At 44.4% G+C, this 25020-nt stretch overlaps 1 protein-coding gene across 5 annotated transcripts in view; it reads right to left on the bottom strand.

The window, feature by feature from the left end:
- Positions 1-24517, bottom strand: part of usp40.L (ubiquitin specific peptidase 40 L homeolog) — a 53491-nt gene extending 28974 nt beyond the window's left edge. The window contains exons 1-14 of one of the 5 annotated variants that reach the window (XM_041577302.1): positions 24284-24517; positions 23183-23416; positions 20489-20556; positions 13865-13978; positions 13221-13385; positions 12779-12925; positions 6758-6901; positions 4905-5033; positions 3691-3777; positions 3332-3442; positions 2859-3141; positions 2670-2751; positions 2196-2367; positions 296-380 (exon numbers count right to left, since the gene is read on the bottom strand). In XM_041577302.1, coding sequence (XP_041433236.1) covers positions 296-380; positions 2196-2367; positions 2670-2751; positions 2859-3141; positions 3332-3442; positions 3691-3777; positions 4905-5033; positions 6758-6901; positions 12779-12925; positions 13221-13385; positions 13865-13978; positions 20489-20556; positions 23183-23387 — 1792 coding nt within the window. In that variant the 5' untranslated portion in view covers positions 23388-23416; positions 24284-24517. The other 4 variants (XM_041577301.1, XM_018236047.2, XM_041577303.1 and 1 more) reach the window with 4 other exon arrangements.
- Between the last annotated feature and the right edge of the window lie 503 nt (positions 24518-25020).

The raw sequence follows: 25020 nt of genomic DNA on the forward strand, positions 1-25020 counted from the left end.
TTTGACCTTGTACCCACCATCAAACTTGCTAATGAACTTTACGTAAAAATGATATGTAATGCGGCAACTCAGAAATTCAATGTAGTAGTAGTTATGGTTAAAAAAAAAAAAATACTTAATTTCACCCTTTATCTATTCTATCTTAGCATCCAGCATTCATAGCAAGGCTGAAAAAACAAAAGTTTTACAGAGCAAAAAAAAACAAAAACCGTTTCAGTGCTTTTAGTTACAGAATTAGAATATATCTATTAATTGTTTTAGAATGTCTCCTTAACTAAGCGGAGAACTGACTTACCAATCAGATCCTGGAAGATGTGTAGTCCAGCGGGAAGAACTCTAGCAATACTCAGAACTTGTCCTTCCACAGATTCATCAAGTAACTAGAGACATAAATTCAAGACAATACCCAAGAAAATAAGCATTTACAGTCTTACTGCTGGATCTCAGTTGGATTATTTCTGCAAAAATGTCCAATACCTGCACATATTGTAACTGACAGAAGAAAAGAAACAAAAATCTCATTTATTTGTTTACTATGTATTTTCCGTTGCTCAGAATTTGTTTCATTGCAAAAACCAAGAGTAAAAAAAAAAATTCTAATACAAAACTGCATGGAAGTAATAGCAGACTATATTCAGGGCAAAACTAACAGACCTTGCTATAAATCCTTCACTGTGGTCATGCTTCCTGCATTAGAAGATAGGCCTAAAACACTGTTGAAGAGGCAGTGAGTCACGAAAGGCATTAAGCGGGCAGCCCCACAGGAGAGATGCTGCTGTGATTTTTAATGGATTTATAATAAACTTTGACTTTTTTAACATATTGCAGCACGCAGAAGCTTGGCTGTGTACCGGTAAGTGCTCCCACTATCACTTTGTTGCTGGACCCCATATATATTCTCTAAACTATATACACAAACATTAGATTTAGTGCCAGGGCACAAGGAGCATTGGCTCTACTGCTCTCAGACTGCATTTTCTGAACTTATTGCTCTTACAAGCATTCACTCAGATGATCTCTGTTGGGCATAAATGGCAGTTTGGGTATGAAACAGTACTCCACACTTTATTACCTGCAATTTTTATTCTATTTCAAGACAACTATCCAGCTAAAATGTAAACCTATGGCACCAATTTGATGCAATACTAGACACTTGTCTCAAACCAAAGATTGAGCTTATTAGTCAGTGTCAGGGCCACCATTAGAAATCACGGGCCCCGTACAACATTTTTGGGCCCCCTGGGCCACACCCACCCTGGCACCCAAGCCTCGACCATTTCACATCTCAGTTAAAAGACCACACAGACATCAGCGCTAAAAAAGTAACCCCCCCCACACTTATAAAAAGCTATTGATGGTCAGGGCCCCCTTATAAGTTAAAAAAAAACATTGGTGCCAGGGCTGCCCATAAAAGTTTTTTTTAAAAAGCATTGGTGCCAGGGTCCCCCTTACAAGTAAAAAAATTGGGGCCCCAAAATGTTTTTTAAAAAAAACATTGGCGCCAGGGCCCCCTTTACAAGTTCAAAAAATTGGGGACCCAAAAAAATATTTTAAAAAAAAACCATAGGCGCCAGGACCCCCTTACAAGTTAAATGACCATTGGAGGCAGGGACCTATAGAATATTAAAAATAATACATTGGTGGCCAGGGGATTAAAAAAAACAAACCACAAATTGGTGTTCAGTAGAATTGAACTCGTGGCTTCAGGATTTCAACTTCGCTTCCTTTTGTGACTTTGGGTCTTTTCGCCGCTTCAGGACTTCAATTCTGGCTGTTTTCGTGACTTCGGGTCTTTTCGCCACTTCAGGACTTCAATTTCAGATGTTTTCGTGACTTCGGCTGTTTTCGTGACTTCAGGTCTTTTCAGCGCTTCGGGACTTCGGCTATTTTCGTGACTTCGGTCTTTTTGGCACTTCCGCATTTTCGGCTGTTTGCGCTGGCAAGGGGGGCCCGGCTCTTTCGAAACTGCAGCACTGCCGGCCCCCCTTCATGTCTGGGCCCGGGACACTTGTCCCCTTTGATGGCAGCCCTGGTCAGTGTAACAAATGTTCTAAATGAACATGGCTCACCTATCTGTTACTTTCTCTTTTCTTTCTATTTCTCACTATAGTTTGCCTTTTTATTGTTAAAACAAAAATAAAAAAGAGCTTCAGAATGTTCTGGTGATATATAAAGAATAACAATATTTAACTTACCTGAAAAGTTATTTGCTTCAGATTTTCTACAGTTCCCCTGCGGTCTATAGCAATTTTCAGTGCGCAGTTATTTTGGGGAAGAGTTGGATGGAGGGCACCATTCTCATACTGGTAATGAGAAGACAGATGGAGACGAAGATCGATGCGGTTGAGCTCTAAGTCTGATTCCGTTCTGTGTAGAAACATCAGCATGCTGTCTTTATTAACTGATTTAGCATGCAACTCTATAAGTAAGAGTTTGCATGATAAATAGGCTCTGCATGAGTGTGAATATCCATACAGAATAAGATGGGGTTTAGTGTTATTCTATGAAGCAGGGTGAAAAGATGTAGACATAGATATAGAGAAAGACTTTAATGCACATCCATGTAAGATCACATGACAAACAAGCTTGTATTTCTGTGTGAAAATGGAAGGCAAATGTACCAAGCTGTATTCAGTGTTAGGCTTAAAATAGAGACTGGCTAGACCTACCTTTTTATCTGAAGCTTGATATTTGCTTGGTCCATCTCATTCAGAATGTACTCTGTGACTCCAAACCGAGCATTGCCTTTAGCTAAAAAAAAGAGAAAAACCAAAAAAAAACCCATGCAGTTTGTAAGAAAACAGAAAATTGGAAAGGACAAATAAAAAATTAATTTAGTACATGCAATATGTCCTTACCTTCTGGTGGTCTATTCAACTGACATTTGCGATAAAAGAGCATATATGCCGATTCCTTGCCCTGGAATTGCTTTTCAATATCCTTCTCACATATAGGTTCCACTTTGGAGTCATTAAAGTCAAACCAGTGACTACCACTTCTGGATGGAGCTTGAGATTTCTCTGGAGTACCTGGCCTAGAAGTCTGTGGATTAGAGTCTATTGCATCTGGAACACTGTGTGCCAAACCTACAAGGGAACCATCTGAACTGATTTGGAAAACGGAGGGATGGCTCCGAAGGAACTGTGAAAACAGATGACGTAATGAAGAAAGCATATAAACAGAATTTTAGACATGTAGTTCTGAGCATAGAATAATGCAGAAAGAAAATATTCAGAAAAACAATTCCCATGTAATGCTGCCTTACTGCTATAATGCCCTGTCACCTCAATGACAGTAAAGCCTACACTGGATTTAAAGCTTTACACCTTACCTTATGAATGGCTCCATACTGCTTGCGATAAGTCTTGTTCCAAGATGTTCCCATGTACTCCAATAGCTTCTGTCCCAGCTGGTCGACTGCCACCATTTTATCAGCCCCAGCCTGCAAAAGAAGTAAGCATAATCTGAACACCACACAGATCTACAGAAACCTTGTATTTATGTGTTTGGAATCAGGAAAAAATTTAAAAGAATGTTCAGAGAGCTGCTACTGGCCGACTGGTAAAAATGATGCTTGATGTCAATAGGGAAAAAAGCTAAAAGAAAAATGGGAAACAAACAATTATCAAGTATATTTTATTATTTATTCAAATGTGCTAATAAGATAAGCTATCAGATAAAAAAGTGTACCTCTGCTATGATGGAAGCAAGAGCAACTATTGGGCAATCTTGTTTATTCTCAGACTCCTGAGCTGGCGTAGTCTTTTTAGCCTCCTCCTAAATAGAACACACAGAAAATATAAAAACAGTAGCCACTAATTAACAAAAGTACAGTAAACCAGATTTCCCATAAACAAACACCCTTCTAAGCTATTTCTTTTCTGTAAGATGTGTTTGTTAAATTATTGTAAGACCCATTTGTTGTAAATTATTGTAAAGCCCTGTGTAACTTGCTGGCACTGTTTCAATAAATCATGTTGATAATGGTGATGTCAACAAAGGACTAATTTGAGAGCAAATGGGGGGTTCCCAATCTTTATTCCATGGTGCTCATGACACTTCACAGTGATCAAACGTTTCAGGACCGCATGGCCCTTCCTCAATGACGTCAATAGGAAAGGGCAATGCGGAACCCACCATGTGCAGCAGACAAGGTATTGGCGTCAATCTTTTTCAAATTGTATATTACTGGTGAGTGGCTAGGCCAGGGCCTCTACCTAATCCCCTAATTGAACTTTCATTTGCAAGCACTAATTTGAGAGTTTGCCTTTTTTGAACTTTAATTAAAGGGGAGGTTCACCTTTAAGGTTATAGAACAGCCAATTCTAAGCAACTTTTCAATTGGGTTTCATTATTTTTTTTTTATAGTTATATATAGTTATATATAACTCTTTGCATCTTTCAAATGGGCGTCGCCAACTCCCTTCTAAAAAAACAAATGCTCTGTAAGGCTACAAATGTATTGTTATTGTTACTTTTTATTACTGAACCTTCTATTCAGGCCCTCTATTCATATTACAGTCCCTTATTCAAATCAATGCATGGTTCCTAAGGTAATTTGGACCCTAGTTTCCAGATTGCTTAAAATGCAAATTGAAGAGCTGCTGAATAAAAAGCTGAAAAATAACTCAAAAACCTTCAATAATAAAAAATGAAAACAAATTGCAAATTGTCTCAGAATATCTGTCTCTACATCATACTAAACGTTATCTCAAAAGTGAACAACCCCTTTAAGTTAATAGATAGTCGCTTCTCCCTGACACTGAATAATCACTGCAATAGGTTGTGGGCATGCTACCCCTTTGCCACCCTAGGCTCGGACCTTTGTGGCTTCCCACAAATCTACCCATAACAAATATATTTTACAATAATAAATATTTCTCATTATCTAAAGTCATGCTCACCTTGAGTCCCCAATGCCCCAGCTCATCAACATCTCGAATATATGCATGATAATGACCCCCATAACAGCCACCCTTGTGTATGATAACGGAAAAGAGCTCGTAGGCATATACAGAGTCTTCTAGGAAATGCTAAAAGGAAGACAATTAAGAGAACGGTCAGAAGGCATGAAGCTACAACCCACAGACCTGAGCAGAGGTGAATAGAGGTAGGGAGTGATAGGGAAAACAAATAAAGGGTAGTGTATAGCAGAGAAAGAGAACACACATCAAATTTCAAGCAACTCTGCAAACTGATCTTTAATTTTTATTTGTAAGTTTGCTAGGGACAGCAACACTAGGGTAGTTAAACTACATTATTATAGCTAATATGATTTTTTAATTGGTTTGTATTTCATCCCCCAGTCTGCTGTTTAAACAAATACAGTTATAGGATCCGTTATCCGGAAAGCCGTTATCCAGTAAGCTCAGAATTACAGAAAGGCTGTCTCCCATAGACTTCATTTTATCCAAATAATTAAAATTTTCAAAAATATATTCCTTTTTCTCTGTTATATTAAAACAGTAGCCTATTGGGTTAACTTAATGTTTACATGATTGTATACTAGACTTAAGGTATGACAATCCAAATTATGGAAAGATCCATTATCTGGGAAACCCCAGGTCACGAGCATTCTGGATAACAGGTTCCATACCTGTATCTGATTTCTTTATTTAGTGACCAGAAGAGCTAGTTGGAAGATTTAACTTGAAAGCTGCGGATCAAGGCATATGAGAGAGACGTAGAGATGGTGATTATCAAGTTACCTTGTAATAGCTCATGTAAACAAAAACAATATAAAAGTTTTTTTTTAAAAAAAGACCAGCTGCAAATTGTCCTAGAAGACCACAATCAACGCCATACTGAATATTATTTAAATGATGTGTCCTGCTGATTTTATGCAAGTATTTTTACTATATCAGTGTTTATATCTAAAACGTATGTTATTAAATATGCATAAATGACTGCCATAACCGATCATGGGCTCCATACTATTAAGGTAGCAAGGCCCACCCCCTGGGGGGCCCAATTATAAGCCCACTATCCCATGGGCCTCCTGGAAGGAAGTAATAAGTAATATGGGATTCAATTAAAAAAAAATCCCTAACCCACCCCAATTATGGCAAAAAAAAAGAAAAAGAACGACCTATGATGCACCTAAACACTGCCCCATTCACCTGCAAGCCCCACCTCTTCATAAGAGCTAATCCACTCATCTTGTCTGGCTTTTGAACAGTTTAGGTACCTAGTTGTTATGTAGGTACCAATATGTAGTTAACATGCATACAATAAACAAACACAACCACTAAATGTAGAACTTATTTTATTAAAACGTGTTAGATTTAGAAGTGGATCTGGTAGCAAATATTTACACACAATCAGCATATTATAGATCCCCTTTAAGGTTAAATTCCTCTGTAGAAAGAAGCTGAGTCTGCTTTACTTTAAAGCTTTTGGCACATGGGCATTTTGACTGCCTGATCAACTGAGAATTTTTGTATGGACGTATGACTTTTCATTGATTACTATTACAAGTGGTCACAGGAAGAAGTGCTGCTGTTTTCTGCCAGACAGCAGCAATGGTTAAAATCCCATTTTTGCCATTAGCTTCATTCTTATTTTGCTTTAGCTGTTTGTAGCAGACAATTTCTGTGCATCACTAAGGAAAACAGTAAAAAATTGTTTGAGCAAACCGGGCAATAAAGCAGAGAGATGCATATCACAAACAACCAGTCCTTCAAGCAAGGAACTTCAAGTCAATGGAATACCACATCTACCCCACACCAAACAACCTTAAAGGTAAAACCACTCAAACCTGCTCACAAAAGGGCCGGATGTTGAGGCGGGTGGGAAAAGTGTACCGTGCGGTTTCCTTATAGCGCTCACACTTTACAAAGTCAAAGTTAAACCTCAGAAGAGATATCGTGAGGAAAGGTGGTAGTTTCCCCAACTTGGCAGACTGGGATAAACAAAAAGAAAACAGATGTAATTATAAGAATCCAGATTTTTAGCTATGCTTTGGATACGTGTCACATGCATATTTGTTGTTTAAAATATATAATAATACATGATTTTTTCCCTGTAAAAAGGATTTTGTGTTACTCAACATTAAATCCCTTTCTCTTCAGTCTCAGGGACACAGGAACTACAGGTTATATCTTTTACCATTAGGAGGCAGGACACTAGAATCAAGTCTCTTCCCACATCGGCTATAACCCTATAAGTAGCGCCCTGTGGTGCTCCTTTCCTCTTCGGCACCAGAGGCAAGATGGTGGTGACAGGGGCCGCACACATTGCGTTGCTTTGCCGCATGGTGTCAAAACGTGCACATCGTCTTGCAAATCACGCGTCAAAATGTCTTGCAAATCACGCGTCAAAACCTGCGGCATCAACACGCAATGTCAGCACGTCCATTTTGGCGTGCAAATCCTCCTTAAATAGATGCCCGATTATAGGTTCTATTTGTGTATTCCTGGGTGCGTTACTCTACTGTTTGATTCTGATTTCCTGACATCGGCCTGCTTACTAAGAATACTTGCTGCCTGAACTGAACCATGCCTGAACTTGACTTCGCTAACGTCTCAACCCCTTGACTACCGCGACCTGTGTTTGGTGCCTGCTGCTTCCTCCTTGGTCCGTAAATCCCAACCAGAGCCCTTGGGTCTTGACAAACCCCAGGCGGGTGACTAACTGATTTCATTTTAATACCAAAAAAGGAGTATGAACAAACGGTACAATAAAACTCAACTATGTATAAGGATGGCTGAAGGTGTAGTGAAGACTGTTGCTTCCAAGGGAGGGAAAGTCGTGTCCTGCAAGAGACTGAAGAGACAGGGATTTAACCGTGAGTAACACAAAATCACCTTTTCTCTTGCAGCTACTTGGGGGACTCAGGTCCTCAACTACGAGGACAGACCAAAGCTGTCCCCCATGAAAAAAGAAAAGTGGGCAGGAAGCAGAGCCGTAAGCATTTTTGATTTAGGCCTTCCTGCCAAAGTGTGCGTCTGATGCTGCAAGAACATCGAATTTGTAGAATTTGGCGAATGAATGCATATCTGGTCTGCCGAGGTTCCGGAATGCCCAGGAGGTACTAACTGATCAGGTGGTGTGTGCCCGTACTCTTAGCGGATGGATTTCTTGATCGACCTTGCTATGGTGGTTCTGAAAGAAGGTTGTCCCTGATGAGGGCCCAACAGAATGACAAACAGTGTCTCAGACTTGCGGATGCCTTCTGTTCTGGAAACGTAATACTTTAGAGTACGAATCGCATCCAGAGAATGGAGAGCGACTTCCTTCTGATTATGAGGCTTGGGACAGAAGGACGGGATGGTTATTTCTTGGTTGATGTGGTACTTTGAGACCACCTTGGGGAGAAAGGTGGAAGCCATGCGGAATACTGCCTTGTCGATGTGGAAAAAGAGAAATGGGGATCTGCAGGAAAGAGCAACAAGTTCAGACAAGTCGTCTTGCCGAGGATATTGCAAACAGAAAAACGGTTGTCCACGTCAGCCAGGTAAGGTACACTGAGGAAAGAGGTTCGATTGGAGGTTCCTGAAGTGCTCGAAGTACAAGGTTGAGATCCCACGGGGGACAAGGGAACCTGGGTGGCCCCCCTGGATGAAGATCTTGGTGTCCGGGTGGAGGGCCAGGCGTTCTTGGAAAAGTACTGAAAGAGTTTAAACCAGCGCCTTGATGGACCCCAATGCGAGTCCCTTGTCTTGGCCAGCCTGGAGGAACTCAAGTATGGATGGAACAGAGAGCTCCCAGAAAGGAATCTGGTTGTGTTGACACCAGTTCGAGTATGCTTCCACACCCTATGGTAGGTTTGTGATGAGACCAGTTTACGGGCAGCCATGAGCGTTTTGATGACCGGGTGGGAAAAACCTTTTTCCCACAGAATCAGGGCTTCAACAGCCAGGCTATCAAATTCAGGAGCGGAAGCCACGGATGTCGAGCTGGGCCCTGGGATAGCAGATCTGAAATCCAGGGAAGAGTCCAGGGCTCCTGTGTCATGGCAATCAAGTCAAGTCTAAGAACCAGGTTTGACGTGAGCCAATAAGGGGCAATAAGGATTGTCCTTACCCATTCCCTCCTTATCTTCCTCTGGGAAGCATGGGAAGAGGGGGGGGGGAATATGTATGGCAGTTGGAATGACCGGCGTGTTGTCATTGCGTCCACAGACTCCACTCGTGGGTCCCTTGCATGGGCCATGTCCGGGAAACCTAGTAGTTTAGCCGGGTTGCCGTTAGGTTGATCTCTGAGAGTTCCCAAAAGCCTGCAAATGATTTTGTCATCTAGGAACCATTCCCCTGGATCTATTGTCTGCCAGCTGAGTTAGTAGGCTTCCCAATTGTCGACCCTGGGAATGTAGACTGCCGGGGGCTCCTTGGTGAATTATGTATGCCACAGCCTTGGCATACTCTGATTGAACCTTGACTGGATGTCCCCTCAGATTGTTCTGTCAGTGGGAAAGGACTCGCGAATAGCGCAAAGTTCTAGTATGTTTATGGGAAGAGAGGTCTCTTCTGTTGACCAGAGCTCCTGTGCCATCTGTCTCTCGAATACTGCTCCCCAGCCTGATATAACTGGCATCCGTGGTCAGTACTCACCTGATCGGGTCGGCGAGGGGTTTTCCCTTGGTCAGATGTCTCTCCACCAGCCACCACGCCAGCGAGGACCTGGTTTGTGATGACAAGGGCATTCGTTGTAGTAGGCTTTGACCCATGTGACACCGGGATAGAATTTTACACTGGTGTTCCCTCAATTGAAATTGGGCATAGGGCACCACCTCTATTGTTGCCACCATGGAGCCCAGAACTTACATGCAAAAATGGACTGTGGGGTGACAAGTCTTGGTGAGCCGATGACGACATGCTATGATTGGCATAATGGTGAATCAATGAATGATTGGCAAGTTGCCGGCTTGCTCCATTGATTAATTGTCAAGATGCAGAATAGTGATGTCAGACGCACTGACATGTAGCACACTACAGCTGGCACGGAATGAGCGAAGATTTTTGCAGGTTGATCTTCCAACTGAACTACTGCAGAAGTGTCATCACAAGCTGCAGGTGGGTTGACACTAGATGGTAGGTGGGTGCCTTAATCGGATCGTCCAGGTAGGGTGTGATAGAAATCGCCCTGGATCAGATCATTGCAGAAGGTACCACCATGAGTTTGGTGAATACCCTGGGGGTAGCCCGAAAGGCAGGGAGGTGAATTGGAAATGTCAATTTTGGAAAGCAAATCTCAAGAATCTGCGATGAGGAGGGGAAAGGGGACGTGGAGGTAGGTGTCCGATGTCCAATGCCGTGAATTACTCATCCCAAGTCATGGTGGCTATGACTAAACGGAGGGATTCCATCTTGAATTTGGCTGTGCGGATGATTTTGTTCAGGTGCTTGAGATCTAGGATAGGCCTGAGGGACCCATCCTTTTTGGGAAGCATGAACAAATTTGAATAGAACCTGCGGAATCTCTCAGAGTCGGGAACGTGAGTGACGACGGCTGATTCCAACATGTCTTGGATAACTGTTAGGAAGGACTTTGCGCGAAGTGGGTCCTTGGGTATCCTAGATATGAAGAAGCCGTGGGGTAGGAGTTGGGAAAATTTCAGGTGGTATCTCGGCCCCGAGATACCACCTCGTGGACCCAGGGGCCCAGACTCTATGCAAGCCCCAGCCTTGCCTGTGTTTTGGTGGATACTTAGATCTGAAGGTGGAAAACTGAGCAGTGCCTTGGATGGCCTGGTTCTGGCACAGAAAAATCGTCTCCTGCGTAAGGAGGAGCGGTTCTTGCTCTGTGGCAAAAGGGTGCTCTTGCCGCCTGTTGCCTGACTGATAATCTTGTCTAGTTCAGGGCAGAATAGTAGGCTTGCTTTGAAGGGAATGTATGTGAGTGATTTTTTTTTAGATGATAGGTCTGCGGACCATAGTTTTAACCAGAGGGAACGACTGGCAGCTATGGATAGTGCTGAGACTCTGCTAGTGAGTTGTGCTACGTCCAGGGTTGCCCCACAGATATAGGCACTGGCGTCTTCGATCTGGTGAGCCAGCTGTGCCATCTTCTGGCATGGGGCGCCTGACAGGCTGTCTACTAGGGAGTCCAACCATGCTTGCACTGCTCTGGTGACCTAGGCAGAAGCGAAGATAGCCCGCAATGCCCCACCTGAGGCGGGGAGTGAAGGATTACTTCTAGTTTCTTGTCCTTGAAGGAGGACACATCTGATACTGGTAGGGTGGTATTTTTGGACAGGCGAGAGACTGGTGCGTCTACTGAAGGAGCTGTGGCCCATTTGTCAATTGGTGCCTGTAGAAAAGAGGTATAAGCGTTGGAACCTTCTGGTCGGCTGGAAAACGCCGTTCTGGAGAATCCCACTCGGTTTGGATAATGGAGTACAGCTGGTTATGAGAAGGAAATACCAGGACACCTTCTTTTGTTCTGTGTTTGCCCCTGGGTCAATTAGATTTAATTTCTCTAGTACAGAGGAAATGAGGGTATCTACTGCCTCAGAAGAGAAGTGATGGGATTCTAACGGTTCCTGTTCCTCAGATAATGCTCCCTCACTTAGGGATTGGTTGGGTGCAATAGAGCCTGGTAAGGAAGGGTGGTCACTCTCCTCTTCAGATGAGGGGGGGTGCATGACGCTTGTGAGATTTAGGTTTGGGTGTGTCTAATTGGCAATCAGTTTGTTCAGGGAATTAGCCAGTCTTGGGATGCCGTCAGACAATTGGACTGCCCAGCAGGGACAGCCTGGGAACAGATTGTAGGGGCTGTTGGTATGGGGCTAGGGGTGTCCCTAGCTGTGTATGTGGAGCCAGCCACGGTGCAGTCTCCCCAGTGGCAGAAGTACCTGGAATGGGTACGGAAGGGGCCTCACTGGGATGGCATTTATTGCACAGGGGGTCTTTGTGCCCCACTGGTAATCTCTTGCAGAACTTGGTGCATGCCAAAAATTTTACCTATGTGGAGGAAATCTGTGAAACAACCCATCACAACCTCTTCAGCCATGGTGCGCCTGGGATCTGAGTGCGGCGAGTTGGTTCTATGTCCTACCTGCCTGCGGTCTCGTTGTGAAGAGGACCGAAACGGACGGGTGGCTGAGGTATTGTGCCAGAAACTGTGCCTTGGGAGTACCTTCTGTGCTCCAGCCAATGAGGGAGAGTGGTGTGAAACAGCGCACAAGGACGTATAGGCAAATCTGTAAGAGGGAATCCGAACTGCCGGTCGCGGCCATGGGTCTGCGGTACAGCCCGGGGATGGGTGCCCAACGTGGGGATGTCTGGGAACCAACAGGTTTACAGCAGGGTGCAGCGCACGGAATGAAAGCCGCACCTCACTTACCATGATTGCTACCTGTGTGGTAAACCCTGTTGACGCATACCCTCCTTCCTGCTAGCCATCAGCTGCTTGGGGAGGAGCAGGGAACGCTAGGTGGCCCGCGCTGGATGCCTCTTACAGCCCTGGAAGGGATCCAATGATAGGGGGAAGTCTGGATTGCGCTACCTACATAGTTTAAGAAAACATCCCCTGGTGTCCCGGCTAGTCCGGGACCGTAGACAATGATCTTGTGTCTTGCGTGTAGGCCTGCTAATGCCATGTCCATACCTCCAGAGGACACTAGAAAAATTTAAATAAGTTAGTCTCCGCCTGGGGTTATAGCTGATGTGGGAGGAGATCAAGACTTTTGATTCTAGTGTCTTTCCTCCTAGCGGTAGAAGCTATAACCTGTAGCTCCTGTGTCCCCCAAGAAGCTGGAAGAGAAATTACAGTTGTCTTATTAAGCAGACAAATGTTGTCAAGATATAAATCAAACTTCAGTAGAGATACCAAGTACCTTGGTTGCAGGAACAAGCTTGGCACAGCTCCCACATCTGTACAAATTATCTCCATCAAATTGCTCCTCTTCCAAATACATGCTACACAGAGACTCCTCCAGACTGCACATGCCCTTCACTGCCACAGTCAAGTCAAGAAAATCCTCCTGCACAAGGGTGTAAAATGCCAACTCAACTGTTTGCATAAGATGCATTTTATACAGTGATATGGTGGGGAGATTAAGGTTTAAATGTATGACCTAGCTCTAGAGGTGAGCTGTATGGACAAGAGATTGTCCTGAGCTAAACACAAGGCTTGAGAGTCGGTGCAGTGTAAGATAAGAACATAGAAATGCATATCTTTGAAATAGAGACAAAGAAGATTCAAAATTCAGAAAATACAAACACGAATGTTTCCTGTTTATGTGAACTCATAATGCTCCCCTCTCCACTACCTCTTACCTGCCTTTCACTGATGTAGCCACATTCCTTGCATTGGATGCAGTTAACAATGGTGCCATGGTACAAGCGCTGGATGAGATCATGGCCAGATGTGCCCTCCAGTGAGCTCTCAAGAGCACTAAACAAAATACGGTTTAACTCCTGCACATCATGCTGGCTTGTCTCCTGCAGGAAATAGTGTGTTATAATATGAAAAAGTAGCATTAAATATTGAAAGAACAAGTGAAAGGCAAAATGGGAGAGGAGGAAGTAGGGATAGTAACAAAGAAAACGCAAGGGTTGGCCTTTTTTTTTTCTTTTTTCTTTTTTTCTTTTGGCATACAAGCTTGTTACAATCACAAAAATTCTGTTCAGACAAAAACTGATCTCTTTAAAGTTCCTCACATCCATGGGCAATTATGCAGTTTAGTTCAGAAATCAGTTAATCTGCAGGAAATGCCTGTGTCTGTGTGTTCAGTGATGCTGGAGAATTCAGCAAACGTTTGCAGGTCACAGGTGAGTCAAGATTTAAAAATGGAAAGGAAACCATTGATGACTGGGCTATGGCAGAACTAAAACTGCCAGCATGCCCTGCCCTAGCCACTGCAATATTGTAACACAATAAGATTTTTTTTATTTATTCCTAATCCATACGAGATACAGACCTCACTACTGTTCCACCCAAAGCTGTTTGTGAGATCTGTGGTTGACAAGGCCTGCTGATCCAGCAGCAGAAGCTGAGCAAAAAGACGCTGTAACTGCAAGGGAATAATTCGCACCTGGAAACATAAGCATAAATATGAATAAAATGAAAAATAATCAAGTGGTACAAAGAGATATGGAAACAGATCAACGCAATGGGAAAGAAATGAATGTTTACAGCTTTTTAGTACAGTAAAGGTGTCGAGATATATACAGTACCGTATATATATTACAGCAAGATCCCTTATCGAGAAAACTCCAGTATATGGCATTGCTAAAGTAAAATTATTGTGCTTGAACCCATCCCTTTTACTGTAGGTTACAGTGTAAGACCAAACACTAAAATGGATTATTAAAAATAAGATAAGCAAATTTCTGTGGTTAGTGAGATTTCAACACCAGGGACCATGAACAAACAACACTCCCAGGTACAGAATATTAAACTAGAGACTGTTCCTAAAAATGAGGGACTACTGGAAGGAACACAAAAGGTTTCCTTAAAAATATAGGTGTATCTAGATAAATGTCCCTTTCTGTTTTCATTCACAAGTCTGTTTTTTCACATGTGGTTTTACTACAACCTGAAATTAAAATGGCTTTAAATGCGATTTTCACCAATGAATTGAAAAAAAGAAAAAGAAAATTTATGTACTTACCGTTAAATTCTTTTCTCTCCAGTCGTAAGGGGGACATAGGGACCGTGGGGTAAAGGGTCCCGCCCATCAGGAGGAGGACACTGATGACATCAGAGCTGACAGCCCTCCCACTCTCCCTTTATCCCCTGTCATGCCCAGAGGGCGTCAGTTTGTAACCAAGAACCAAAAACAGGAACGTAACTGCATAACAAACTCTCACCATGGAGAAAACATAACAACAAGAGTTCATGGGGGGAAGCCCTGTGTCCCCCTTACGACTGGAGAGAAAAGAATTTAACGGTAAGTACATAAAGTTTCTTTTCTCTCACGTCTAGGGGGACACAGGGACCGTGGGGACGTACCAAAGCACCCCCACAGTAGGGAGGGAGAACTCTGACAGTTTAGGAAACTACTGCCTGGAGAACCTTCCTGCCGAAGGCTGCTTCTGCAGACATGTAGGTATTAAAGTGATAACATTTCGTGAATGTATGTAGGAAGGACCATGTAGCTGCCCTACACACTTGCTCAGCTGAGGCCGAATTTCTGAAAGCCCAAGAGGTTCCTAGGGCTCTGGTGGAGTGAGCTCTAAGCTTAATGGGAGGCGTCCTCTTCCGCGCCAGGTAGGAACGTCTCACTGTCTCTTTGATCCAACAAGCAATGGTGGTTTTGGAGGCTGGGAGGCCCTTCCGGGGCCCCGAAGGAACAATGAAGAGAGAGTCCGTCTTCCGAATGGCCTTCGTACGGGAAACGTAGGATTTGAGAGCTCTGACAACATCCAAGCGATGCAGGCGTGCTTCCTTATCGTTGGACGGTTTGTTACAAAACGAAGGCAGAATGATCTCTGAGTTGATGTGGAAGGCAGAGACCACCTTGGGAAGAAAACTGGGAACAGTGCGAAGAACAGCCTTATCTTCGTGGAAAATTAGGAATGGTTCCACACAGGATAGTGCCCCTAGCTCCGACACTCGCCTGGCCGATGAGATTGCCACCAGGAATGCCGTCTTCCATGTGAGAACGTCCAAACCCACATCGGGAAGTGGCTCGAAGGGAGGATCAAGAAGAGCCGACAGTACTAAATTCAGGTCCCATGGTGGTATGGGTTGTCTGAATTGAGGCGAAACACGGGCGACGCCCTGAAGAAATGTCCGAACATCTTCCTCTAGAGCAATCCTCTGCTGGAAAAGGATGGATAGAGCCGATATTTGAGCTTTGAGGGAGCCGAGGCTGAGGCCTTTGTCTAGCCCTGCTTGAAGAAACTTCAGAATCCAGGGAAGTCTGAAATCCCCAAAGGTAACCTCTTCTGAGCTACACCAGGAACGGTACGTTTCCCACACTCTGTGGTAAACTTTGGAAGTGACCGGTTTACGTGCTTTGATCATGGTTTGTATGACGTCTTCTGAAAACCCTTTCTGTCTCAGTACTGCCGCCTCAAGAGCTATCCCGTTAAGGCAAAGAGCTGAGGGTTGTGGTGAAAAACCGGACCTTGACGTAACAGCTGAGGAGACGAAGGAAGAGTCACTGGAGGCTCCAAGGACAGATCGAGGAGAGCGGAGTACCATGACCTCCTGGGCCAGAGAGGTGCCACGAGAATCACTGTGACTGGTTCTCTGGCGATTTTTCTTAACACTCGAGGTAGCATGGGAAGTGGAGGGAATACATACGCCAGTCGAAAGTGCCAGGGCATGGTCATGGCATCTATGCCCGCCGCCAGAGGGTCTCTGCTCCGTGCGAAGAATGTGGGCACCTTCCGATTTCCTCTGGTTGCCATGAGGTCGATCTGTGGCCATCCCCACTTGGCTAATAGCAACTGAAATGCGTCCTGGTGTAGTTCCCATTCGCCTGGGTCTAGTTGGTGACGGCTGAGGAAATCGGCTTCCACGTTGTCCACTCCTGGAATGTGGATTGCGGATATCTGGGTGGTCGTTCTTTCTGCCCAATCCAGGATGAGGGCCACCTCTTGATTTGCTAGTGTGATTCTGGTGCCTCCCTGACGGTTGATATACGCCACCGCCGTGGCGTTGTCCGACTGGATCCGGACAGCTTGATTTCTCAGCAGGTGGTCCCATCCGAGAAGAGCTTTGAGGATGGCTCGCAGTTCCAGAATGTTGATCGGTAGACTCGTCTCGCCTGGCGACCAGCGGCCCTGAGAGAATAGGCCCTGGAACGTTGCCCCCCAGCCCGTGAGGCTTGCATCTGTGGTGACTATCTGCCAGGACGGTTCCTGGAAGTTTCTCCCCTGGTTGAGACGGCCGGGGGTTAGCCACCAGTTCAAGGATTTCCTCGTTGTTGTCGGGAGGGCTATCCTCTGGTGAAGGGATGTCCTGTTCCACCGCTTCAGTACGGTTGTCTGAAGTGGCCGGAGTCGAAACTGGGCAAAGGGCACCGCCTCCATCAAGGAAACCATCAGCCCTAGGACTCTCATGCACGTCTGGATTGTCGGAAACGTGGAGGACCGCAGGGACCGGACAGCTGCCTGGATCTTGGACTGCTTGTCGGGAGGCAGGAATATCTGTTGCCGGGCTGTGTCGAATTGCAGACCCAGAAAGAGCAGGGACTGGCGGGGTGTTGGAGAGGACTTTTCGAAGTTGATTGTCCAACCGAACCTCTGCAGACTTCGTATGGTGAACTGAATGTTGTGTTCCGCTATGTCTTTTGATCTGGCCTTGAGAAGGAGGTCGTCCAAGTAGGGCATTATGAACACTCCCCTCACTCGTAGGAAGGCAGCCATGGCAGCCATTATCTTCGTGAATATCCTCGGAGCAGAGGACAGCCCAAAGGGCAGGGCCACAAACTGAAAATGAAGGTTTCTGTAGGCGAACCTCAGGAATTTTTGATGTTGAGGGAATATCGGGACGTGCAGATAGGCGTCTCGAATGTCCAAAGATGCCAGGAAGTCTCCATGCTCCAGTGCCCTGATGACAGTGCGAACCCACTAGTTCAGCTGTTTGGAGGTCGAGGATGGGTCGAAAGGAGCCATCTTTCTTTGGCACAATAAAGATGTTCGAATAAAACCCCTGAAATCTTTGATGAGGAGGGACAGGGACTATGACCCCGGTTTCTGTTAGAGAGTCTATGATTTTGTGTCTTGCACAGGCACTCTGGACATGAAAAAATGACGTGGGGGAAGCTGATGAAACTCTAGCCGGTAACCGGAGGAGACCGTCTGAGTGACCCAGGAGTCGTCTATGAGATGGACCCAGGTATCTGCAAAAAACTGAAGTCTTCCCCCTATTCTTCTTACATCTGGAGGATTCGTGGGAACATAGTCAGTTTGAGGAATGTTTGTCTCCTGACGTCTTGGGCTGAGGTTTGCGATGTTGCCAAGCCGATTTCCCCTTGTTTGGGAAACGACTCTTGAAAGAGGAGTGTGAGCTTGCGGTTGGATTGGTTTTGTTGTGGCGAAAACTTTGGTTCCGAAAGGACTGTCCCTTCCTGAAGGAGAAGGCTGACTTGGCTCTTTGCTGAGGCAGGAGCGTGCTCTTGCCCCCAGTTGCCTGAGAAATGATTTTGTCCAACTCATCCCCAAACAGTTTGGAGCCTTGAAAAGGGATAGAGATGAGAGACTTCTTGGAACTGAGGTCCGCAGACCACAGTTTGAGCCAAAGGGCCCTGCGGGCCGCTACTGAGAGAGAGGATGCTCTGGCGATAACCCTTGCTGCGTCAAGAGAAGCAGCCGCTAGGAATTGGTTGGCCTCTTGGATGTAGGAGGCTAGTTGAACAATCTGGTCTCTTGGACCCCCTTCTTGTGCAATCTGTAGTAGTGAGTTGGACCAGGTTTCGACCGCTCGGGTCACCCAGGCGGAAGCTAGGACAGGTCGAAGTGCCGAACCCACCAAGATGAAGTTGGCCTTGAGTATGCCCTCTAGTTTTTTGTCGGTGGGGTCTTTAAAGGCAGATGCATCCGGCACAGGCAGGGTAGTGGCCTTGGAAAGGCACGAGACAGGCGCATCCACCACTGGTGGTGTGCTCCACTTATCGGTACATTCCTTGGGAAAGGGGTACTGTTTGGTGAAGTGTTTGGTAACTTGAAACTTTCTGTCTGGATTTTGCCACTCTTCCTGGACTATGGCCTGTAGCTGTTCGTGAGCAGGAAAACAAACAGATGTCTTGTGTTTTCTCTTAAAGAGAGTCGATTTTTTCTGAGCTGTATCCTCTTCATGGATATGTAGTGTCTCTAGTACTGCTCTTATGAGGCCGTCAACCGCAGGGGCTGCTTCAGCCGCGTCGTCTTCCCCAGAGTCAGACGCATCTGAAGAGGAAAGAACTTCCCCCTCACTGGCCTCTTCATCGGAAGAAGGGAGTGTAGGAGACCCCCCAAGTGCATCCTTCAGGTTGTGTGATCGCTTGCGCTTGGTAGCGGTCATAGGTTTGGCAGTTATTTGTGCCAGCATTTTGTCAATAGAAGTGGCTAGTTGGGGAATGCATTGCAGGCTGGAGAGGGACTGAGAGAGTGAAACAGCCCACCCTGGTGCGTCAGAGGTGCCTAGGGAAGCAGGGTCCCCTCTATGTGAAGGCCCAGGATTTGAGGTTGCTGGGGCTGTGAGGTCAGAGGCTGTAAAATTTGAAGCCTGTGCCTGGAGGTTGCTACAAGCAGAGCATAGGGGATCTACTTGGCCCTCCCGGAACTTTGTGAGGCATTTGACTGGTTAGAGAGAACGCCCCCCCTAGAGAAAAGTTCCCCCCTGCCTTCTGCCATGTGAGAGAGAATGTTCGCAATATGCGCGAATTCCCCAGGTACCTGAAGCCTAAGAGGCTGAGGGAGAGAGGAAGGGCTGTGGTCCGAGTCTTCTAGGCTGCTTAGCTGCCGAGCGACGCTGGGCCCTAGTCTGTGAGGCGGGAGAAAACCGCGCGAAGAGAGCTGTGCAGAGGGGAGGCGCGCGCCGTGACATCCCCAGGGCGTGAACGCTGACTAAGGCTGCTCCTCCCCTCCTCGCATGGACGGCTCGCAAAGAGGAGCGCGCCGGGTTTAGTGTGGCAGAAGGCAGGTGGGACTATATGGGGGGCGCCTGTGTGCCTCACCTGGTAGGGAGAGCGCTGATGCTGCGCATTCGGCTCTCCCTGTGAGTGTGTTGCCGGTGCGCCTGTCGGCTCCTTTTCTCAGGACATTGCCGAGTCGACACCGGTCTGCGTTGGGGGCTAGCACGAGTGAACAGGCTAAGCCTGACACGGCATCACCCCTGGTGCTGATGCTAATCATCAGCTGACGAGTCCTATCGTTGGGCCTTCCTAAGGCCGGTCCAACCTCCTGAGGAGAGTGGGAGGGCTGTCAGCTCTGATGTCATCAGTGTCCTCCTCCTGATGGGCGGGACCCTTTACCCCACGGTCCCTGTGTCCCCCTAGACGTGAGAGAAACATACTTGTCCCTTTTAGTTAAAAATACCACTGTAGGTTATTTGGTGGCAAATACATACCCCAAGAGATTTACGATAATAAAATTTAAGACATACTTAAGAACTAGTATATTCCATATTCTGATAAATTAAGGTATCACCAAGTTTGTTCTCACGTGGATGCAGCAGTCCATCCTGCAGACAATTGCTTGCCATGCAAGTAAACTAAAGGGTATGAGGTTTAATCACGTCTCTAGGGTTGGGACAATTGTTGCCATCCACTTAAAGATCACTGCCTGAATTTTGTTATGAATCCCATTATTCGGGGTTCGCCAAGTGCTGCTTTGAAGGTGCAATATACAAAATTAATTTTGGCATTGGTGAGTTAAACTATAAAAAAAGTGCGTATAGTGCATATGCAAATACGTTTATTTTATGTATTTTATTGCATGAAGTATATTTTTCTCTGGTTTGGCCAGCTGAAGTTGTTCTCTTGCACAGAGCTTTCCCCTTGAACCGGTGTCATCCACTGCTGTTAATTCCAACTTCAGGCCTTGTATCTAATTGTATACATGCATTTTTGAGAAACGTGTTTAAGACTTTTGTATTGAAAGAAAATCACCTGGGACTCCGGTGTATCTTTATCTTCTAGTGAACCAAGCTCTTTAGGACCCAAAGCAAAAAGGGCTTCTGTTACGATACAATAAAAAAAAAAAAGTACAGTCAAAGAATATTGGATCATTGTTCACTTTTATTAAAATTAATTAATGTATTTTTGTCATTGCAATACAATTAAAGGCATTAAAAAAACCATCATCTTCTACCATGTTAAGTCACAGGGGTTGGTTTTCAGCCTGGTATATTATATTACAGCCAGTGCAAAAGAGCCTGTGATTGCCTACTGCAGCTTCCACTCACTTAAATCAAAATACCTGGCAGCTCACATCTGAGTGCTTTTTTGGCATGACAATGTTCTGGTGTGGCTCTGTTTATGATGAAGAAGATGTGTAAGGGGGCCGGTGTGACAAGTGTTTCTCTGGTGGCATACATAAATGTGCCATGCTGAATTTAGCAATTTAAACATCACTAAAATAAAGCAGTCCCATGTACAGACTCTTCAGTTGGCACTAGACACTGGGAAGTCTGTAGTTTTATGCAAGTTCAAAAACAGAGTTATCCAGAGAGCACACAGGGGTGCAGCTACCATGAAGCATGGTAGCAAAATTTGCAGTAATTTTTAAATGCTATGACTGAATTAACAGAGAACCCTCTCTCCAACTTATACTAGGCTGTGTCCTGCCAGTTGGTACCAAAGCCCAAAAACAAAATTCTACAAATATAGAACACAGGGATCAATGTCAAGACCTACCACTACTGGTAAAACTTCTGACAGTGAAAAGAGAAAAACTAAAAATAATGGATTTTAAGATACATTTTAAAAAAAAAAAAACTTTATTATTTTGTTTTCCTACTGGGGCTTCATGAGGATGTTCTAAAGCAATCCAATTAGAACACCAAAAATATACAACATATGGTACTATGGCATGCAACACTTCTTACCCAATCTGGCATACTGACACAGTAAGAGGATGCTGCACTACACAACTACTCCAATTATTCAAAGCCATTTCTAAATCAAGCGGCATTCAAAGCTCTAGTAGAATGCACCAGCACCCCCCGACATTGCACCTTGAATGCTTCCACAATGGCAGAACAAATCAAATCAAACCACTTAGCAACTGGATTTTGACCCTTCTGCAGGGACCATATGCAAGAACCAAGGGTTTGTTCCACTTTACATAACTCAGCACTTGACTCTCAGTGTAGGGCTGTCTCCTTAGCGTATCTTTTGGTAACAAGCAAACATGTATCCTACTTATTACATAGATCCCCTCCAAAAGGAACTCAGTCCCATGTAGTAGGCCACCATACCCTTGTAAAAATTCATATACAGAGACCTAAAGAGGAGCGCACTCAGATAAGCAACTTTCCTAGCAGGAAACTTCAGATGACTTCAGAAAAACAAAGCAACATGTATGTTTTTCCACTGGCAATTTTGATTATTGCAGATGGGAAAGCATCTGCAGGAGATCAATTGCCTGCGGTAGAGCAGAATCTCCTTAGAAGTGGTTAAAATAGCCTAGGAATATTTTTCTCCTTTCTTCCTTCTTATTAAGGTAGGAATGTTAAAGTAACCATAAGCTTTTCTCTATGAGAACTTTGTGAGCAAAACATAATGTTGGTAATTATCCTATTACTCCTGTATTTCTTAGTTATTACTGCCCCTTTTCCCACAAAAGACAATATAAACCCCTGCTTGAGGGTTATTTTTGTCTTTCAAATGTCATTCTTGTTTTTGTAGTCTTTCATACTTTTTCATTCACATTGCTACCTGTTTGTGGAGGATGTACTGATCCAAGCCTGATTTCCGTTTTGAGCCCACTTAAACAGAAATTGGCATTGCCTTGAGATTTCACAAGCTCTACTGTCAACTGTGTATTCTTCAATAAAAGTATAGATCTGATTCATTGCAGTGTAGACATTTTGTACACATAGCGGGAAAACACAAATAACGAAGTTTTGAGCTTGCATCAATTTATGAGTTCATGTACTTAATAACTACTATTAACTTTTAAAAGAATCCAAAAGAAGCTTTGGTGGGTACCAAAATTCCAAAGATAAATAAAAAAATAAATATGCGCAAAGTAAGCAGCATCTCGAGGGCACACCCATCTGCCACTTCCAGCCACTCCCTACTTTCATCCCTGCAGGTACATTGAGGTACTATGTGCTGCCAGAACTCACCTAGTAGCACAGAGACTGGACCCTCTAGTCAGACCCCAAAGGAGTGAGGCCCCTCTGATGGCATTGAGGCTCACCTCCGGCCATAAGAGAGTTGTCTGAGCATGGAATTGCTTCAACCAGGGAAGATGATTGCTTGAATTAAATAAACTTGAAAAAAAAAAAAATCATTGGGCTGCCATTAACCTTTTAACAGGAGGGCACTAGAAAATCTGAAGGACACAGGCAGGAGGGTGGGATTTAATTTCTAATGCCATGCCTTTGGAGGAGAGGGTTCTTGTCTCCCATAGAAAAGATAAAGGCATATTCTTTCACACAGTTCAGTATGGACTTTAGTCATCATTTTCCTTTGATAAGCAAAGCATCCAATGTTACAAGAAAACATTTTTAAAATTCAGGTAAAATTCTACAAATGTCAGAGAGGAAATGTATCTCCAGAGCATACATTAACACAATTATGATGCTTATATTGTATACAATTACATTTGCATTAAATAAAAAAAAGTTACCAAACCTCTTAATTCTGGTGTGAAAAACAGGGTCTGCAGAAGCGAATTCAGGTAGCAGGTGCCACCTTGATTTCTCAGTCCACTAAGCTGTGTATCCCCTCGTGGCTCTGGGGTCTCAGAATCTTTGGAGTGTGATTTCTTACTATTCGTGTTTGGACTGCTTGAAAGGAATGAAAAGTCTTCATCTTCCTCAAATAAGTCCCCAAACATCTTGCAGCCCAGAGATTAGTATGAGAAACCTTTATGTCGTAAATAAAAGTGATACATATTAATTAGCTATTTTTTTTGGGGGGGGGGCAGTGATCTCAGGTCTGACCACTTCACCTGCTGAATAACCAAACCAAGAAATAAACAAATGGGCATGTTTATTTTAATACTAGCGTGTCACTTATTATTGATATTTTATAGCTCTCCTTCATATTTATTTACAAATAATCTTATAATGTAATTTCTCATTTTTACAGTTTGGCAACATTTTGTCTCTGGACATGGGTTTATATTATTTAAACACTGGGCACATTTAGACATGGGCAGTAAGCCATAGCAACACTATTTTGTTCATACACCTGCAGGAAGAACAATGAAAAGAAAAATGTTATTGGTTGCCATGGTGAATTAAAGGGGCTACTGAGAGGAGCAGTGATATTTCGAAGGATAGATATACTGAAGGAGAGAGGCAGTGTGGGCCACATGGGTAATATTATAATAAATCAATAAAGAAATGTAAACATTATGTGTACAGTATAAAAAAAAAAAGATTTGTACCTTGTATAATTAGGGTTGTAGGGTGTGGGGGGAGAATTAGGCTGAAGCAAGGGCTAGTTACCTCATCAGTGACTTGTTTTTAGGGAATGTATGTGATATGAAAATAAGCAATTAAGCAGAATCTCTACGGAATTAAGCATTGGCTCAGCAATCTGAGGAGAGGTCTGCTGGATTTACTGAAAGAAAGTCCCCGAATGGTCGCTGCTAGTTCCAAGCGGATAATAGGCCTCTGGTGGCGTCACGAGCACATGACAGTAAGACTCTGGTGACGTCACGAACATGTGACATTCAGCGCCTTGTTCAAATGGATTATACGCGGGAGTGCAGTCGTCAGTGCTTACTTGGAGGCCTGGTGAAGAACGCTTCATTAATGTATTGGGTTGAGCTGGGTTGTATTCGTTTTTGTATGCTTGGGGCAGAATTAAATGCGGCAACTAATTCATTTCTTCGCATAGTGGAATACATCATGCGCAGAACTCCGCTATGGAGAAGCGTGTTGCTTTCATGTACTGCGCATGCCTGAATGGAATGACGTCATATGCATGCGCAAAAGACAGTCCTCAAAGAACCCTCCCATTGTGCTGCAACCCAACCAATGGTTGGCACCACAGAAAGAAGAGATAAGCTGTCAGCCAGCCCCCCCTCTCTCCCGCATATTTAAGCCTGCCCTGCTACCTATTCTGTTAGTCAAGTGTAACAAGCACTACCGAATCTGCTCTCTTGGCCTTCCCACTGACTGTGATCTTTCCCGCTCTCCTGATTGACTTTATGTAGGGTATTAAGCGGACAAAACGGTCTGCATTATGTAGTCGGTAGTGTAAATTAACTCCCAACATCTGGAACATAGAAAGAGGGGCAAAAATATTTGCTGTACAGAGTGGGGTGCAATTTTTTGGCCACGCCCATTTCATGGACACATCCGCTTAATGTCACATCCATTTTACAACATTTGGCAGGCTATGGAAAGTTTGAACACATTTCTGAGTGTTTTAGTGTCAATGTTTATGTTTTATTACCGTTTGGCTAAGAAAGGTGAATTGACCTTTAAGCTGCACGTCACTGTTTCCCCAAGAGACCA

This window comes from Xenopus laevis, chromosome 9_10L (genome assembly GCF_017654675.1).
Source record: "Xenopus laevis strain J_2021 chromosome 9_10L, Xenopus_laevis_v10.1, whole genome shotgun sequence".
Lineage (NCBI taxonomy): Eukaryota > Metazoa > Chordata > Amphibia > Anura > Pipidae > Xenopus > Xenopus laevis.